This window comes from Bos javanicus, chromosome 10, assembly GCF_032452875.1.
Source record: "Bos javanicus breed banteng chromosome 10, ARS-OSU_banteng_1.0, whole genome shotgun sequence".
NCBI classification, from domain to species: Eukaryota; Metazoa; Chordata; class Mammalia; order Artiodactyla; family Bovidae; genus Bos; species Bos javanicus.
The window spans coordinates 21,635,204-21,655,254 of NC_083877.1; the positions used below are offsets into that span (position 1 = coordinate 21,635,204).

The 20,051-nt window shown below is 40.5% G+C and overlaps 1 protein-coding gene, 1 long non-coding RNA gene and 1 pseudogene across 7 annotated transcripts in view; 2 read left to right on the top strand and 1 right to left on the bottom strand.

Moving 5' to 3' along the window:
* The window catches only part of ACIN1 (apoptotic chromatin condensation inducer 1), a 38,478-nt gene that overhangs the window by 7,356 nt on the left and 11,071 nt on the right, over positions 1-20,051 (top strand). For 5 of the 6 annotated variants that reach the window (XM_061430435.1, XM_061430434.1, XM_061430433.1 and 2 more), the window contains 4 exons: positions 11,162-11,250; positions 11,954-13,198; positions 13,634-13,849; positions 14,324-14,439. In XM_061430435.1, coding sequence (XP_061286419.1) covers positions 11,162-11,250; positions 11,954-13,198; positions 13,634-13,849; positions 14,324-14,439 — 1,666 coding nt within the window. The remainder of the gene's footprint in view (positions 1-11,161; positions 11,251-11,953; positions 13,199-13,633; positions 13,850-14,323; positions 14,440-20,051) is intronic. The other variant, XM_061430437.1, reaches the window with a different exon arrangement.
* On the bottom strand, positions 650-19,994 carry LOC133255828 (uncharacterized). Its single transcript, XR_009739053.1, has 3 exons — positions 19,881-19,994; positions 13,972-14,076; positions 650-13,362 (listed from the first exon to the last, which is right to left on the bottom strand). It is a non-coding gene; the product is annotated as an uncharacterized LOC133255828 (long non-coding RNA).
* Positions 7,555-7,639, top strand: LOC133256319 (small nucleolar RNA U3; annotated as a pseudogene).

Genomic DNA, 20,051 nt, shown 5'->3' on the forward strand with positions numbered 1-20,051 from the left:
CGAGGGATTTGTTTTCCAGATTGAAGAAACTTCCCTCCTATCTGGCCCTTAAACTTTGTTCACTTTAATACATTTTATACTATCTTTGCTCTCCTGAAGACTTCTGGCTTGGAATCTTAGAAATCTTACGTTCACCCTGGCTTACCTTTTAACGCCTGAAATATTAACCTGTTACCAGCATTGGTTCCACCCTCTGCTAAAGGTGCTCATTTCCTTCACATATCAGTAACATCAGGCTGAAGACACTCATGTGGCCACGTGCACATAATAGATGGCACCTTTCGTAGAATCTTGTCTGCCTCACATCAGTTCCTTATGAGGAGCTCAAAAAAATGCCTCATCTCTTTCTTATAGTTTGTATTGTTTACTAGGTTCTTGTTTTCATGTCTGAAGGTCCCCTCCAGCTGTCGTTTTTGTTGTTGTTTTTTTTTTTTTTTTTGCAAAACAATGATGTCCAGAACTTTCTGAACAACTTTTCTCAGCTTTCCCACATCTCTTTGATGACTTACTAGGCAAGTGCTTCTGGAGAAGGGATTGTCTAGAATCCTGTCACTGCAGTTTTACAATATCAAAATAACATTACTGCCGGAGTCCAACTCCAGCAACCAGGGATTCAGCCTGAAGAGATGGACAATGTCAGCGAGAGAAATGAGACAGCCTCTCAGTTTATTCCAAGTTTAAGACTCTCTTTTATACTTTTACAAAAACATTAGGCCAGAGGTTTGACATTTTCAGTTCCCCCTCTCCCAGATTTATCATCTCCATAAATCACTGTTGCTCTTCAAACAGAGTTCCTGCTTCAGTGATTCTCTGGGAATCAGCCTTATCATCTATTATCTACCTCTTGTAAGTGTCCCATAGTTAACTTGTGATTACATTGTAACTCATGCTACATTCCTCAGTTACTACTTATCTTCCTAAATCCTGTTTGCCCCTAACATCCTGAGCTCACTCTCTTTTAAAAAGGCTTCTAGCTATAGTGTCTCTAAAAATTCCTGATTTCTATAAGCTATAGTAAAAATGCTAACTTTACAACATTCCTCAAATCTTTAACTTCTAACTATTTTAATTATTTCTAAGCCCTAAATTCAGTAAACTCCTTTGCCATAAACTTTCTCCTCAGAAATAGGCTTCAGATATCAATCCCTCCCATGGCCTCAAGCTACGGCCTATGTGCTCATCCTGGAACACTCTTTTCTAAAAGTCCTTGAACAAATGTCAGTGATTAACTTTATGAATTATTTTCTGAGCAATGCTGCAGAAGGCTTTGTGCCTTCTCATGCTCCTCTCAAGAACAATAAGCACCTTAATATTCCTTTTCAGTCAACTCAGCTGAGGAGAGGAAAAGACCAGTCAGAATTACAAGGCCTAACTCCTTCATCCCGGGATCTGTGCCTGCAGAATGAGGAGACGGGGCTGGGGGCTGTGCCTCCGTTTTGTCAGTAATGCCTAACGTGGCTCCCGACATCTCCCCCTTTTTTATTTTTTAGAGCATAGGTATGAAACTCAGTAGATAGAGCAGAAACACTTTGGCTGAGTATCCTGAAAAGACACGGGGCTATTACACAAATCAGAACTAACAGGCATAAGCACATGGCAGCATTAATCATTATTGTAGAAAAGGATCCATGGGAAAGATACCCCTCCAGATTTTCAAAGAGAGAATTAGAAAAGTCAGACTCCGCCTGCTTCATATTCTGAATATGCTGATGTAACTTAGAAATATCAATACTAAAATCTGAATGATTCCAGACGCCTAAAATATGATTTCTAATGCGTTCCCAAGAGTGCATGGACTCATTCACTTGTAGAGGGGTAATGCACATCCATTTAAATTCAGCATGGCACCTTAAAGACAATTTAATTTTTAAATTTGTAATTTCTTGCCCCATAAACAGAACTGCTGCTTCTAAAGCATTGACCTTATATTCTATTTTCTTATCTATAATTTCCTGCGTAGTAAGAGCTACGGAGACATTTTTGGACAGCTGATCGACAAACGAGGCCGTATGCACTTGTTTTGACAAGGCAACAGCAGAAACCATAACTGATGCAGTTATGGCAATCAAAGCTGTTATTCCCACAACCAGAGCTGCAATGAATTGCTTAGGTCGAGAAATTAAATTAAGTTCATATAAAACTTTCAGTGCATAATCTTCAAACCATTGTCCCTCTAATTTTACAGGAACCATCAAATATGGGGGTTGCTTTACAATCATCACAGCCTTATAATTATAATCATTCCCATCAACACAATTCTATATAAAACAATTCACACATATAACATTGTAAACAGTTTCTTCTTCAGAAACTTCCAAATCACTCTGATTTCTGGCCAACAAAAAGGCATAGGAAGAATGCATGCAGGCCCGTACAATATATCTTTGTTCATTTAAAGGTCTATGTAAAATCACAGGTGCCATAGCAGCCAATACTTTCCATAACTCAGGCTGCATGGGACCCGTTCCATCGAAGCTCACTAAAGGAGGAACCCATCCATTAGCATGCCACCTAGTAATTACTAAAGGCATAGGGAGAAATGAATTATTCCATGTGGACCTATAAGGTTCTACATAAATCAAGCCCCATCGTTGATTCAAAAGATTGGGGTACCCTCATTTGGTCAGAAAATGTCTGGTGGCAGCAATGGGAATAGATAACTTTATGGCGTACATGCATTCTTTCCAACTAGGAAAGCCAGAAATTCTGCTTATGCTTTCCCAGGCCTGTAGTCCTTGTTCATCAGAGTCTAAAGTTGGGAGTGCACAGCTCGGATAGTCCTTTAAATGAGGGGCTGCTTTTTAAAGGCATCAAATAGTCTTTCTTGCGCCCCTGGCATCAGCAGCTGTAAAGACCAAAAGTCTCTCTTGCCATTGCTTCTTGGAGAATCAGTAAGCATGCCTTTCAAGGAAGTGGTAACGCATCCATTCAAAACTGGAGCTGCTTCTTGTAGAGAGGAAGGTATGGCAAAGCAAATAGGTGGATAAATGGACGCGCCCGAAAAATTGAAGGGAGTGCTGACCACTGTTTTAACATTATTAGGATAGATAGAAGCCCCGCCCAAAAGAAGAGTATCATTAACAAAAACACATTCATTCATCCAATCAGTAGGCTGGGAAGAAGGTGGATTAGGCAAATGAGCCCAATGAACTTTTTCTGTGCTGGAGGGCCTCAGCTGACAAGCTAGCATAACCACAAACATTACCATAGGAGTGGCCTCATATCTCCCCCTTTCTATTAATTCTTCAGCCCGCTGAGCGAGATGTTTTAGCTGGGCCCAAGTTGGTACAGTGCTGGAGGTGATTGTTTAAGTACAATAACTGTGACGAGGTGGGGCAGAATATGGTTGAACTCAATCAGCATGTCTCTCCTGAAGCGCCAGGTGCCTGAAGCGATGTACTAGCAGTGAAGCCTCAGGCAAAGGGTCACTCGCCCTTTGGCGTTTCCTTGGCTCCCTCAGGTCTGGACTCTACGAGCTTCTGGTCTCTCCATCTTTCCCCGGTTCCGGACTCCAGGACCCCAGGGATTTTAGTAACCTCAGGGGTCCAAACAGTAGAAGTGGAATCCTGTGGAAACACAAAAGCATACCCTCTCCCACAAGTTAGCAGTATATCTGGCCTTCTCCATTCTCCTGTAAGGAGGTCTTTCAACTTAACCAGAGGCCAAGTCGTAGCCCCTTCAGGAGTCCAGTGTCTCGTCATTGCAGTCTGCCCCTGTGTGTCCACGTTTAAATGATTAATTACAAACAAAGCATAGTGTAAAACATGATGCGGAGAGGAATATTTAAATTCTCCCTGTCTTAATTTAGCTATCTGACTTTTTAAAGTCTGGTGCACCCTTTCCACTATGGCTTGGCTTTGGGGATTATAAAGTATTCCGGTTGAATGTAGTATGGAAAATTGTTGACAAATCTCTTAAAAGTGACAGAATTATAAGCTGGGGTATTATCTGTTTTTAACTGTTCGGGGAGTCTTATTTGGGAAAAGCTTTGAAACAAGTGCTGAATTACATCTCTTGTTGCTTCACCTGATCTAGCAGAGGCTATAATAACATGAGAAAAGGTATCCACAGTAACATGCACTAAGGACAGTTTTCCAAAGGCTGCGATATGAGTTACATCCATTTGCCAGAGAGCATTAGGCCTAAGGCCTCTGGGATTTACTCCTAATGGTGGAGATGGATTAAATGTTGGGCAATTTGGACATAACTATTTGTCTAGCTGCTTCCCTAGGGATATGAAATTCATACCTTAAACCAGCTGCATTTTGATGATGAATTTTGTGAGAAATTTTGGCCTTGTCAATCTTTTCATGTAAGTTTAAAGCAATGACTTTAGTTAATGCATCTGCCAAAGCATTTCCTTCATGCAAAGGGCCAGGCAAGCCGGAATGGGCTCTAATATGTCCCACAAAATATTTCTTATCTCTATGCTTAATCTCCTTCTGTAAATCAAATAACAGGGAGAATATAGTAGTCTCATTTTCTAGAATATTAGTAGTCTCAGTATGAGGAAATAACCCTACAGTATATCGGGAGTCAGTCAAAAGATTGAAGGCGTGGTTTCTTAAATGTTGAAAAGCCCAAATAACCGCCCTCAACTCAGCTCTCTGGGCCGATGTCTCTTCAGTTACCTGAACATGGGATTTTCCATCAATAATTGTGACTGCTTAAACATTAGAGGAACCATCTGTGAAAACTAAAATTGCCCTTTCCAAAGGTTGAATAGAAAATTTCTTCGGAAAAAATCACTGGATGTGTTTTCAAAAAATGCAGTAGGGGGCTTGAGGGCAAATGAAACAAAATTTGACCCCTGAAATCTATCAGGGTAACTTGCCAATCATTACTATTTTGTAAAAGAAATTGCAGTTGATCCTTATTGAATGGAATCACTATATTTGCTACTTCTTTTTCAAAAAGTTCCACACTTCTTTTTCTACCTTTTATAATTAATTGTGCTACCAAGCTAGGATAAGATAAAATTATTTTTTTGGGGGTCACTGGTATATGGAGCCATTCCAATGGGCCTTCTTGCCACAAGCATCCTGTAGGTGTATGCTCTGTGGCGAGAATAATTAAATCCCATCCTCTGGTAATATTAATCCTAATTAACTGATCATTTAAAACCTCATCCACTTTTAACAAGAGCCGACTCTGCCTCACTAGTCAACTTTCTCTTAGAACTGGGATTAGGATCGCTTTTTAAGCAATCAAACAGAGGCTTTAAATCTGCAGTGGTCAGTTTTAAATGTGGGTGTATCCAATTAATATCTCCTAATAATTTCTGGAAATCATTTAAAGTTAGTAAAGGATTTCTCCGCATGACTCATGGTATGGGTATTTAATACCCTCCCTAAATAAGAAAAAGGATTTACTTGCATCTTATCTGGCACTATCTTTAAACCCCAGCTTTCCAAGGCCTCAATCAATTCAGATAAAATTTGTTGCAACAAGGCTCTATCCTTATGAGCTGCCAAAATACCATCCATATAATGTGTCAAATATAGATCTTTATACTTTGTTCTAGCATTTTGTACAGCTTGGTCTACAAATTTCTGACACAAGGTAGGGCTATTTTTCATTCCCTGAGGCAAAACCATCCATTGAAACCTCCTATAGGGCTGTTTAAAATTAGCTGAAGGGAGACTGAAACCAAACCGTTTATAATCTTGATCAGCCAGGGGAATGGCAAAGAAACAATCCTGTAGGTCTGTAACTATCACACTATACTGAGAAGGCACAGCCACTGGGGAAGGGAGGCCCGGCTGGAGGGCCCCCATGTCTTCCATAGTTGGGTTTATAGCTCTCAAATCTTGTAACAATCTCCATTTTCCTGATTTTTTCTTAATAACAAAAATAGGAGTATTCCAGGGGCTATTAGAAGGCTCTATATGGCCGGCTGCCAGTTGTTCCATAACTAAATCCTCAGCTGCCTGTAACTTTTCAGCTGTTAATGGCCATTGCTCCACCCATACCGAGTCATCAGATTTCCAGGTAATAGGGTCGGCAGCAAGAGCAACAGGCCCTAGGATAAATTTGAATATCCCAGACCTTCTGTATTTTTGTTAAGAACCGTCTCTAATGGAGAAACAATTTCCTGCTGATCTTTACCAAGCCCTTTATCAGGATTATAGCTCATTTTCAGCATTTGATTAGTAACCTTTTCATCTGGGCTATATAAAAGCATTCCCATCTGAGATAATATATCTCTCCCCCATAAAGAAAAAGGTAGTGAAGGAACCACATATGGACAAAAAGTGCTTTATGCCCCCTTCTCATCTGACCATGTCAAAATTTGTGAGCCCTTAGCAACCGAGGGCACTGACCCTATTCCTACCAGGCCGGCAGTGGTCAAGCGTGTCGGCCAGGATGAGGGACAGTCTTTTCCAGCAATGCAAGAGACGTCTGCTCCAGTATCTAACAGCCCTGACATTTTATTTCCTTGAATTAAAAGATCTTTTAAAGGCCTAGAAGCTGTAGTTTCCTGCACCCAAAAAGCTAGATCACTAGATCCAAATCCTCTGGGGCCCCTAGCTTGAGAAGTCAAGGTTTTTCCTGTCTGATAATAAGGTGAAAGCAAAAGCTGTGCTATTCTTTGACCTTAATTAATTTGCACAGTTTTAGTAGGTGGCGAGATCAAAACTTTAATTTCCCCAGTATAATCAGAATCTACCACACTAGGTACCACCGAAGTTCCTTGAAAAGAAAGCAAGCTACGCCCCAGCACAAGTCCTACAATGCCCTCAGGTAGGGGGCCAGCCTCTCAACGTCAGGGGTTAATATTGTTGCGGTGGTGGAACTGAGGTCCAGTCCTGCGCTACCTGGGGTTGATTGGCACAACTTGTTGTCCCTGCTTGGCGGGACATTGCTGGCAAAAATGCCCCATTTGGCCACAAGAGAAACATTTTTTATTTGTAGAATCGTTTCCATTACGATTAATTTTTTTTTTAAGCCTGGGTGAGGCCCCCTGAGGAGGTTTTCTCCAAGGAGCAGGCTCTGTATATTGTGCATGCATCTGCTTTAAAAGCTCCTTTGTTTCAAAAAAACTCTTTATCTTTCTCAGCCTTAGATAATACTCTGGGGGGCTTTGGAGGCAAAGTGGGGAACTCCTGGGCCCTGGGAGGCACAAGTGGAGGTGGTGGTAGTCACCTTAAATCAGTTGCGTAGAGGAAGAAGGGGCTCGCCAGGGCACCGGCCGCAGCGTCCTGTAAGCCCTCTCCTTCCTTGGGAGGCAGAGCACAGTCTCCCTCCTTTACTTCATCAATGGCAGAAAACATGATCTGCACAGAAGGTGGAGACCCACCACCATCCACCACTATAGCCTCCCCCATAGACTATCTTAACAGCCTCATGACGAGGGTCCAGGACATTTCTAATCATATTCCACAGAGCAAAACCATCTACGGGAACCTTTTCTGGCCCATGCAAAGTATAAAACAAATGTAGAAATTTAGACGGTCTTCCTGTGCTTGCTTTAATGCCTCTATGGGCTAACATATGAAATAATATTTCAATAAACATTTGTCTATTCTTAGATGCAGAGAAACCCATTCTTCTAAGACTATACTTTCAGGGATCATTTCTATAGTTCGTTACTAGAGAAGTTTCTCTGATCGTGTAGAGCACCAAGATTAGCAAAGGCCTCAAAAAAAAAAAAAAAAAAGAAACCCATTTTTCTAGAGAATATTCTTACTGATTCTATACCCTCCTCACCCTGCCTAAACTGCAAAGGGGTGCCGGCCACCCACAGGTACAGTCCTAACCGTCCCGCGTTACATTCCCAGAATCACTTACTCTTCAGTGTCCCCTGTTCTGGGCGCCACTGGCCGGAGTCCAACTCCAGCAACCAGGGATTCAACCTGAAGAGATGGACGGTGTCGGCGAGAGAAATGAGGCAGCCTCTCAGTTTTCTATGGACTGCCTGTTTATTCCAAGTTTAAGATTCTCTTTTATACTTTTACAAAAACATTAGGCCAGAGGTTTGACATTTTCAGTTCCCCCTCTCCCAGATTTATCATCTCCATAAATCACTGTTGCTCTTCAAACAGAGTTCCTGCTTCAGTGATTCTCTGGGAATCAGCCTTATCTATTATCTGCCTCTTGTAAGTGTCCCATAGTTAACTTGTGATTACATTGTAACTCATGCTACATTCCTCAGTTTACTACTTACCTTCCTAAATCCAGTTTGCCCCTAACATCCTGAGCTCACTCTCTCTTAAAAAGGCTTCTAGCTATAGTGTCTCTAAAAATTCCTGATTTCTATAAGCTATAGTAAAATATGCTAACTTTACAACATTCCTCAAATCTTTAACTTCTAACTATTTTAATTATTTCTAAGCCCTAAATTCAGTAAACTCCTTTGCCATAAACTTTCTCCTCACAAATAGGCTTCAGATATCAATCCCTCCCATGGCCTCAAGCTACGGCCTATGTGCTCATCCTGGAACACTCTTGTAAAAGTCCTTGAACAAATGTCAGTGATTAACTTTATGAATTATTTTCTGAGCAATGCTGCAGAAGGCTTTGTGCCTTCTCATGCTCCTCTCAAGAACAATAAGCACCTTAATATTCCTTTTCAGTCAACTCAGCCGAGGAGAGGAAAAGACAAGTCAGAATTACAAGGCCTAACTCCTTCATCCCGGGATCTGTGCCTGCGGAATGAGGAGGGGGCTGGGGGCCGTGCCTCCATTTTGTCAGTAGTGCCTAACATGGCTCCCGACACATTATGGTCTAATAGAATAGTATGTAGTTTATAATTGATGGAGATAAAGGCTATTTGCTTGTACATAATTTTAAAATCATAACTAAAAAACTATTTTTTTGACCTGTTTAGCACATTTATGACTAACTGTATGCATACCTTTCTCCGCCTCCCCTTAAAAATCACATTTATTTATTCAGAGCATATATGTGTTTATAACGCTCACTTTTTAAGTTGAAATAAAACAGCAGAGAATGTTTCTTATATAGAATTTGAAGTGATAAATGCAAGTATTTGGGATGGCTAGACCTGTGAATTTTTCCTGTTTATAGTATTTGAGGTGATTGGAGAATCTCTTCTGTAGGTTTTTCCTGCAGAGTATAGGATTTTATCATTTTAAAAATGATTGTTTTATTACAAAAACTAGCATGTATTCTGTAGAAAAATTCTTGAAAAACTAGAAGAAAACAGGTGCTTTTATTTTATTTATTTGTTTGGCTGTGCTGCATGGCTTGTGGGATATTATTTCCCTGACCAGGGATCAAACCCCGGCCCCAGCGATGAAAATGCTGAGTCCTAACCACTGGACCACCAGGGAATTCCCTAGGGTTTTTTTAAAATTTGGAGTGTAGTTGAATAACAATGCTGTGTTATGTTTCAGGTGCACAGTAGAAAGAATTGGTTATACATATATCCACTCTTTCTTAGATTCTTTTCTCGTAGAAGTGCATTAAACAGGTTTTTAAATCACCATAAGTCCCACAAACTAAAATAGCAGCAACTGATACTTTGGTGTAGGATTTTCTTTTCTTTGTCTGTAGATAAGTTTAAGAAATCTGCAATATTTAAATTTTTACCTTCCTTCCAAATTTTTTTTTTTTTTTTTAAATTCTTGAGCATCTGGATAGTGTTTTTGTTGGGGGTTTTTTTAAGATTTTTTTTTTTTTTGAGTAGTTTTAGGTTCACAGCAAAATTGCTAGGTACAGAAATTTCTCATGTGCCCTCTACTCCTCCCACCTATGTATAGCCTCTCTTATCAACATTGCACACCAGAGTGGTATACTTCTTACAGTGTGTGAATATTCACTGACACAGCATAATCACTGAAGTCTGTAACTCGCTTTAGGGTTCACTTTTGATGTACTTTCTGTGGGTTTGGACAAATGTATAATGACACGTATCCATCATTAGAGTGTCATACCAGGGTGTTTTCACTGCCCTAAAACTCTTCTGTGCTCTACCTGTTTATCCCTCCCTCTACCTTCTGCCTTTTTTAAAATTTCTTGTTAAACTTCAATAAATCAGCTTCTTTCTCCTATGTATGCAAAAAAGTCTTTTTTCTCTAACTTAGATATGAAATGTTTTATATATTCAGAGATCCTGTTAATCAAGTGATCATAGAATAAAGTTTTATAAAGTATATGCAGTCTTCTAGTTCATTTTGTAAGTTTCTTTTAGTTACAGAAGCCCAGACTAGTTCACTTTAGATTGCTGAAATATAGAAATAAGAGAAAACTTCTCTTTTCTCACACCATTTGCCATTATTTGCACTAGTTTAAATACTGTTAGTGTAGAACAGGTGTTTGTGCATCATTTAAACCTTTTGTACTGTATTGTACCTATTTGGAATGTAATTATCTTTAGGCTATTTTCTAAACTGTTTCTCATCAATATTTGCATTTCTACTCCGTGTAATATTTTAATACTGGTAGGAAACATAGAGATCTTCCAGCCCCTCACTTCCATTTTCTGTCAAGACACTGAGACCCAAATTATTTAAGTGATTTACTTGGAACGTAAGTGAACATTTTTTCCAGTTTTACTTGGAGTTATTAATTGGAATGACCTACATTGGTGATTTACAAGCTTTCTTTTAATAGTAGAACTTGTTTTTCTTTAATCTTACCTTGAGTTCCATATATAAAACATAATTGAGAGGCCTGTTTCCAGAGCCCTGTCCAGTTGGCTTGAAGAAGTTTTTAGGAACCTTAGGGCCCTGAAAATCATTTCTCTTAAGTAATCATGAGATTATTGTTTTACAAACCAGTGTGTTAATCATGAGGTTTGGGGCAAAAGTAGTGGCAATAGGCTGTCCAAAAAAATCAAATGAACACAATGAAGTCTTTAGCTTTGATTCAGTGACAAAACATTTAACAGAAACAAATGTACTTTGTGATAGACAATTTGAAGCCACTGGTAGTTATTTTACATTTGTTTGAATTACTTGTAATATGTGAATTGGCTTTGAGATAGTAAAACATTCCAGATGTGCATAGCAGGAATTATCAACATGTCCTGACCTTTTAGGGCTTCATATGGTCTTTTCTTCTACATAGAGATCGGGGAAATTAATATAGGTGTGTGTTGACCAGCTCATATGCTTTGATTGATTGAATTTTAGAAAGCAGTATTGTATGAATGTTCGTGTTTTTAAGTCTGACTTGATTTTCTTTCATTTGATAGGAAAAAGCACCTCTGTTTCTGAAGAGAAAGGTGAATCTGATGATGAGAAACCAAGGAAAGGAGAAAGACGATCATCCAGAGTCAGACAGGTAACTCTGTTGTCTCTGAAAGCATCCTTCACTTCTTTGCGAAATGCTTTGGATATCTCCTCCTCCTCTTTTTCCTCAACTTATTTTCAGAGTTGATTTTTTCTAGTTTTCTGTATAGTCACCTTCTTTGCTTAACATTTTTCTCATTTTGTGTTTTCTAATTTATATCTACTTTGGCCTTCAGATTTCTAAATGAATATATAAAAATTAAAACTTAATTGTAAAAGTTAGCAGGCTGATCTGTATTTGGAAGGCAGCATATTATTAGAAAACAGACAATTCATTATTTAAAACCTTAAAGCTGTATGATATGGTGTTAAGTGAACAGAATACAAAAGTATATGAATGGTTAATTACGACCTTGGAAAAATAAATAATGGGGACAAATTAAATATATCCAAAAAATCAAAATAATCACATTTACTGAAAATAGGTCAGGCCCGCCTCCCCACACTTTCTAGATGTTCACTTCGTATTTATTTTAAAGCTTGAAATTAGCAGATGAAGTACTAGCAGTTTCATTATTGTATTTGTTTTGATTCCCATGAAGTCCATATTAAGTCACACATGTCTGTTGTCATTCTGTGTTGCTGAAAGCATATATCATCGAGTTTCTCCATCATGTGTATCCTGTGAGATACTTTTTCTCTTCTGTTGATAGTGAGCAAATATACCTTGAACTGTTGAATATCTTTTCTTTCAGGCAAGAGCAGCTAAACTCTCCGAGTGTAGCCAGGCTGCAGAGGAGGAAGAGGATCAAGAAACACCTTCTAGAAATCTGAGGGTCAGAGCAGATCGAAATTTGAAAACAGAGGAGGAAGAAGAAGAGGAGGAGGAAGAGGAAGAAGAGGAGGAAGAGGAAGATGATGATGATGAGGGACAAAAATCTAGAGATGCACCAGTCCTGAAACAGTTTAAGGAAGAGGGAGAAGAGATACCCATAGTAAAAGTGGAGGAGGTGACAGATGAGAGACCCCAAACTATAAGATCCCAGGAACAGGAGGGGTTAGAGAGAGGAGGGAGAGTTACAAGGTCCCAGGAAGAGGCCCGAAGAAGTCATCTAGCCAGACATCAGCAGGAGAAAGAGATGAAAACAGCTTCTCTTGAAGAAGAAAGAGAAATAAAATCTTCAAAAGGCTTGGAGGAAAAATCCAAGTCTCCTTCCCCTCCTCAATTGACTGAAGATGTGGCGAAGGCCCCGGTTGTGCTACAACCAGAACTAACTGCCAGTGAGGAGGAGACTCCCCCACCTTTACTTACCAAGGAAGCATCTTCTCCACCACCTAATACACAGCTCCAGAGTGAAGAAGAAATAGAGCCCATGGAAGGCCCGGCCCCTCCTGTCCTTATTCAGTTATCTCCTCCTAATGCAGATGCTGAGGCCAGGGAGCTATTACTATCTCAGCATACTGTGCAGTTGGTGGGAAGTTTGTCTCCTTTGTCAGGTCCTGCAGACACCAAAGTTGAATCTCCAGTAGAGAAAGTGCCAGAGGAGAGTGTCCTGCCTCTAGTTCAGAAAAGCGCACAAGCTGAATCCTCAGCCCAGAAAGGTCTTGAAACTGAATCAGAAAAATCCACTCAACCACTCCCTCTAAAAATTGAGGAATTCACGCTGGCCAAAGGGATCACTGAGGAATCTTTGGAACAGAAAGAAGGCAGGAGGGCTTCTCATGCCCTTCTTCCAAGCCACAGATTGAAACAGTCAGCTGACTCCTCCTCTAGCCGATCCTCCTCATCTTCATCCTCCAGTTCTAGGTCAAGATCTCGCTCTCCTGACAGTTCAGGCTCTCAGTCTCACTCACCTCCAAGATCCAAGCAGAGAGATGGATCTGGGGTACGTGCTCATGCCAACCCTCATGATAGATCCAAGGTGGGCTCCAGATCAACATCAGAGTCCAGGTCACGTTCCCGTTCTCGTTCCCGGTCAGCATCAAGCAACAGCAGAAAAGTAAGTGTGGGAGATGTTCTGTCTGTACTGTACTGTTTTCAACCCCTACAGAGCTTATGATTTCCAGCAGGAATAGAAAAAGGTTCCTTTAGTCCCCAGTTCAGTGATTACTTTTCATTTTGCAGTCTCGTTTTCAATTCACTGGTTCTTTTTCAGTTTGATTCCTATTGATTGTAAAGAAAGGTCAAGCCATCTACCCATTTCCTCCACTAGGCTATGAACTTCTTGAGGGTATGGTCATACCTTTTTATGTGTATATCCCAGTACCTTGCACCTAACTTGGAGTTAATAAATTTTTGGATAATCTAGGAAATAGGGAAATCACTAAGTCAAATCTAGGGATAAAAAGATCTGAAGTATTAAGTTGGAAAACTCAGTGATCTACTGAATACATACCAAATAAAATAATTTGGCTAATGTGTTTCATTTCTTTAGTCTTTGAGCCCTGGAGTCTCTAGGGACAGCAGCACCAGCTACACTGAAACCAAAGATCCCTCTTCTGGTCAGGAGGTTGCAGCTCCACCATTGCCACAACTGCAGGTCCTTGAGCCAAAGGAGAGGACTTCCACCCCATCCTCTGTCCAAGTGAGGCTTGTGAGCCAACCTGAGCCAGCTGCAAAGCATGTGACCCAGAGGTTACAGCCTGATCGGGTAGGGTATTATGCCCCCTCCCTAAAGGAAAACAGGATTAGGCATGATTTTCCCTTCTGTCTTAGCTAAAAAACTGAAAATGCAGTCTGGATAAAGCTCAGTAGAAATGTAGAAGGGGATACCTGTTAGATTCTCCTTTATTTCCCAATTCCTGGTTAATGGAAGTTCTCCATGAGGCTGAGCATCAGGGTTCTCATCTTCAGCGCTCTTGGGATCAGTTCTTCTTCCTGCCCAAAAGGAAGCCTCTTCTCAGTTCTCTCAAGAATTCTAATAAAATTTGAAGTTTGCTAGCATAGAAATTCTGTAAGCAGTATTCCATTCCACTTTTTAAAATTAAATAAATAATAGGGCCGTGTCTGGAGCTGGTACTATATATGTCGTACTCTGCCTTTTATCAGCTCCATGTTAAAGAAGAGGAATCAAGCAGACTTAAGTACGTTGGCTATGTTTGTTTTGGTGTGTTTGTCCTGACAGGGGAGCCCAAAGAAGTGTGAAGCTGAAGAGGCAGAGCCACCGGCTGCCACACAGCCCCAAACCTCAGAGACTCCGACCTCTCACCTACCAGAATCAGAAAGGATTCATCACACTGTGTAAGTGATACCTCTCAGTTGGGATATAACTCGATTTGTAGGATACTTCTTGGCTCCCTGGGGTTTTTTGGCTAAATCTTCGTTGCGTTATAAAACACAAAGGCAGAGCTGTATCTGGTCTAAGGCTAGACTTCAGTTATACTATCTTGATAGCTGCCACCAGAACTCAATGTAGTCTGAAAAGCAGTGGTGGGAGTAAAAGGAAACCCATTTTCTGGAATCATCTGACCAAAACAGTCAATTCCTTTAAGGAGGAAGCAGAAATTGATTCAGGTATTTTAACTCACATTTGCCAGCTGCTTGTGAGCCTGGGAACACAGTTTAATAAAGGATGTTGAGGATCTAAAAAAAAACAAGGGTGCTGTTTTTTAGTTTTTGTGTTTTCTCTGGTTATTAGCTACAATTTTATTAGCCACAGTCTACCCTAGTTACTTCTCACAGTATACAGTACAGCAAAATATGAAGTCCATATCAAGTCAGAAGCTTCTCTCTTCTGAGACCCTTGGATTGATTTTACCATTTATGCAATTAATGTGAATTTTTTATTCCTTACAAATCTAGCTTTAGAATATACTCTTATATGAAATTAGTAATTGAAAATTGTCATTCATTTGTTGAGTGTATGTATTACAAATTAAGATGCCATTGAACCAGAATTCTTGGCTTTGAAGTCTCATGGGAAATGACAAAGCATTGTGGAAATAAGATTGCTTACCTTTTCAATGTCAGAAAATGTCTTGAGTAGACAGTTGGCCTAACTTTGTTCCATGATTGCTTTGATAGCATTAACACTAATACTAGCAATATGATTTTCATTTTTATGTATATGTCTAGTAATGTAAATTCTTAGAACTTCAGACTACCTTTTGCCTTTGATTTTGGAGGGTGGTGGGCAATGACATGATTGATTTATTATCTCTTTTTTTTTTTTTGAGACTTTTAACAATAGTTATGTAATCATTGGACTTCCCTGGTGGCTCAGACGGTAAAGCGTCTGTCTACAATGTGAGAGACGTGGGTTCAATCCCTGGGTTGGGAAGATTCTCTGGAGAAGGAAATGGCAACCCACTCCAGTACTCTTGCCTTGAAAATCCCATGGACAGAGGAGCTTGGTGCAGGCTACTGTCCATGGGGTTGCAAAGGGTCGGGCATGACTGAGCAACTTCACTTTCACTTTCATGTAATCATTATATAGCTTTTGCCTTAGGATATACCCTCGATACTGCCTATACTAATATTGTTGTCTCTGCTGCCATCTTGTGGCCATTACATTTTTGGTTTGAAAGCTAAAAGTTCACTCTATTGCCTTTGAAAAAAGTTTTTGTTTTTCCCTTTTGGAATTGGTACATTATCCTTTGGAAAGGGGTTTTTCTTCTAGGACCTTAAAGTGAAAACCCAGCGAATTCTGAACGTGTTCAGGATTTCCCAGCTACACCATCGATGAGGAAATGGGGTGACACCTTCCCTTTTCTATCTATCAATCAGAGATAATACCTGCCTTTCCCTCCTCCATCCCATGGAAGTACAATATGTCTTTTCTGTAATGGCAGTTTCAAAGTATGTATTGAAAACCTGCTACTAATTGGGTCTGAGGAACTGCTTCCTGTGCACCATGAGAAGCAAGTGATTTTATGAAAGGCTCCTTGCTTACCATAAAGTCCTATAGGTCTCTGAGATCCTGGCAACAGAGTGGCACTGTATGCTGTTTTAAAGCACCTTATTTCTGGATTTTTGCATGTAGGTCCAGGGCAAATGAACCTTGGAGTCTCATACAGAGTTTTTCTTCTCAGGTAAAGGGGGCTTTGACCTGTATTTTAAGACTGAGGTCATCTAGTCCCATTGATTCTGGCAAGGAGATAGCAAATGGCACCTGGGGCAAATCCTGAGATTGCCCATTATTGCCCAGGCAGATATCCGTGGAGCAGCCCATAGATTAGGAATGCAGTCTCAGCTCAAGAGTGGCTCATACACATCCCTGGTTACCTGCTTTCCTTCCGTCTGCCTTTCAGATGGTCTATTTGGCAGCCTAACAGAATTACATGCCCAAAACCTATAGGATATTCTGGCACTGGATTTGGTAAATGAGTCTTTGAGAAGTTTGGCTACATTTCTGGAGGCCCTGCTAAATTGATTCACAACCTCACAAGGGGTGAGGGTCTTTCACCCCTCTTGAGTGCTGGTGTTTAGCCTGGTAATCTCTGGAGCCTGGCCAATTTTAAAAGTGAGATGAAACAACAGTGAGTGCTAAATGAAAAAGACCATTTGTGGCTTAACCTTGGTTTTCCTCTCTGCCTCAACAAGAAGTCACATGACTTTTAAAAAATAGAGCTAGGGCCCATTGATTCAGTAAAGTGTTAAAAAAAAATTAGACTTCAAGGATCTCTCACCACTTGGAAGAGATGACCTAAATTTTTTTTTTGCTGTGGTTGGTTAAATCCATTGTGATTCTGATTGTTCCCTGAGGGATTCTAGATTTATGAGGTAAGGTATCTTTTTCATTTCTTGGGGCAGGAATTTGTGAGCCCTCAGTCCTGTTTAATTTGAGCCCTGTTCCAAAATCCGGCCCTGCCTGCTATAGATAGAACAAAAATTTACTCATACACAGGAAAAAAGGGTACTCTCTTTTTTACATTAAAAAAAAGGGGGGAGAGGAAGAAAGGAAAGGGAAAGGAAAAACTTTGTGTGGACAACTGTATCATCCAGTAGTAGTTAATTCAAACCCCAATTTTTCTAAATAAAACCTTCCTGTATATACAAACCTTGCAGGCAGTAGAATTGTTGGGTCCTTGACACTGTGTTTAGTTGTCCTTTTGCCTGAAGAGCAGGAAGGAAATGGTCCTTTAAACCAATATGACAGTGTAATTGATAGGGGACCTACAGTGCCAGTATGCCTAATGATGCATAATTTTTAAAAAGTAGAATTTATTGTTATCAATAGAGTTCACTCACTGAGAAGTTGGTATCTAAGGACATATCCTCTTAAACCATACTCTCCTTGGTTATCTTGGAACTAGTATGCTCCTGAGGGTATGCTGTATTTAAATCTTACTACCAAAGGTAGTCAAATCCCACTATTATTTAAATTTCATATCAGTCCTCAGCTTTTTGTGAATTTTCTACAATAAAGTTCAAACATAAATGTCTATAGACATTTCCCTTTTCCATTAGTTTCTTTGAATCTCATTCATATTCAGATACAAACTCTAATGTGATGTTATTAGCCCTCAACTAGTTCTGTCCTTTTCTTCTGGGCTGCAAATGCTTTGTTTGCTGTTTAATTATGGGTAGGTATCACCCTGGTGGCTCACTGGTAAAGAATCTGCCTGCCAGTGCAAGAGACAGGTTCCATCTCTGGGTCGGGAAAGATACCCCGGAGAAGGAAATGGCAACCCTCTCCAGTATTCTTGCCTGAGAAATCCCATGGATAGAGGAGCCCGGCGGACTCCAGTTCATGGGGTACAAAAGACTCGAACGTGCCTTACTGACTAACAACAACATCACCCACCCCCAATCCCCATGCAGTTTCACTTTCTTTTCAAAGGTATCAGAAACATTTGTGCAAGAACTTAAATAGTGGAAAAGGAGATACCTTTTGTCTAAAAGGGACTACCAAGAAATGCTGCGTGGGGCTCTGACACATAGCTAAGAAGACTTTGGGACTAGTCCTGCAAGTAGATTGAGTCCCCTTTTTGGGGACAGTTTCGAAGTTTCCTCTTAGAAAAGTTTTGGTAATTCTTAGATCCCATAGGTTTGATCATGAGGGAATAGATGGCACAAACCCATATCTCATGAAGGCCAAGGATAGCATCATAAAATTCTTATGCTTGAAAAAAATGACGTAGAATTGCTATTAAAATTCTTCCTCCAAGAAAGCCACTTTTGGAGAGGCGTATTGGCAGCTGAAAGTATTTTAGGACAATTGATGGACAGGGAACATGTATTTGAAGGTGATGTTTCTCTGTAGCGTAATGGTCTTTGTGGGAATTCTGTCTAAAAATATTAGGAAAACTTCTAATGCAGCAATCATTTATTAAAGTATCTTACTTGGACCCACAATGACAACCTAATTTGGAAATATTTACTGAACATTTCTTTGTGTTAGGCTCCAGGCTAGGTGTCCCTGACCTTGAGGAACTCTGCAGGGTAAGGGGCAAGTAACCAGAGGGCACTAGACAGTGGGAGGGCATTAGTGGAACCTAGCAAACCAGTTATTGCCTTTACATCATAGAAAGAGCAGTCTACACTTAGAGGACACTCTTTTAAAAGCTCCATAGGTAGTCTCAGATGAGATAATGGCCTGTTAAACATACATGTGTTTTACGCATATCCTTGCCTTGACTTGGGGTGTCTTCCAAACCAGGTTCCTAAGAGCAAATCCTTATCACACTATTAGATGAGATAGATATTGTTATTACCCCAACTTTACAGATAAAGAAACTGATACACAGAGAGGATCAGAAACTCGCTCAGTATCACTTGTGTGCTCCTTGTGTGAGGTGGAGCTGGGGCCTGGATTGAGCCCTAGGCCATTGACTCTAGACTCTCAATCTTACTGAGCAGACAGGGACCGCTAAGGGAAAAGGAACTGTGTGATGTTAAATGTGACTGCTCTAGCATGCAGTTGGTGTGTACATTTAAGATTTTAAGCAGCAGGGAGGAAATTTCAGTCCTAGCTAAAAGCTCTGGTATCACGAATGAGATAATATTAAGCTTTTGGTTAAGAATCCAGAAGTTTGTTCTAATGTTAAACCTTTACTGCGACTAGGCTACGAAAGGAGCACTTTTGTAGTCAACAGATGAGCATTTTGAGCATCTACTGAGTGCTGTTTTGAATGGGTAGAGACAGCTTCACATTTTACATTAGTTCGGAGATGCCCATAATTAATCATTTCTGTTAAGTTCCCAATCACTTTTTGCCCAACAGATCTGCACACACACCCCCACCCCACCCCGTTCCCAGTAACAGTCCTCTCACTTCCCTTATGTACTCCGGAGCCCTCACTTGGGAGCCCTTGCTCCAAAACGCGGCCTTCATGCTTTAGGCAAGGTCCCCTTGCCCTGCTTATCCTTTTCTTTTTGGCTCCTGCAGACCCTGGGGCAGGGCGACCTTATTAAAGACTCTGTGAAACAAAGTTGTCTGTCTTCTCTTTAGAGATACCTCTCCCCTCCTCTACTGGTAATTCAGAAAGCACCTCTGCTTATCCTTTCCTTTCATCTCCTGAAGTAGTAACACGTGGTCATTGCTGCCGTAAGCGGCCAGTTACTATATAGTGATTAGATAGTGCCAAATCTTATCCTGCCTTCCCACCTTGAGCCTGCTGATCAGTTTTCAATGTTCCATGCCTGGCTTCTGGGATAGAGGAACATGGACACCTAAAAAATTGCTTATGACCCTCCCCCCTGTCTCTATTCAACTTTGGCCTTGTTATCTTCCTTCTTACCATTTTTTCACTTCCAGTTCTGCTGTTTCCTTTCTTTCTATTCTCTGGAATCTTCCAAGCAAACAGCTGTAACTTTGTCCTCTCCACCCAGCCCTCTCCCCCGCCCCCGGGAAGACAAGGAGAGAGCACCCTTCCCCTTTGGGGTTAGGCCTCGTTAGCTGCTGTAACCTG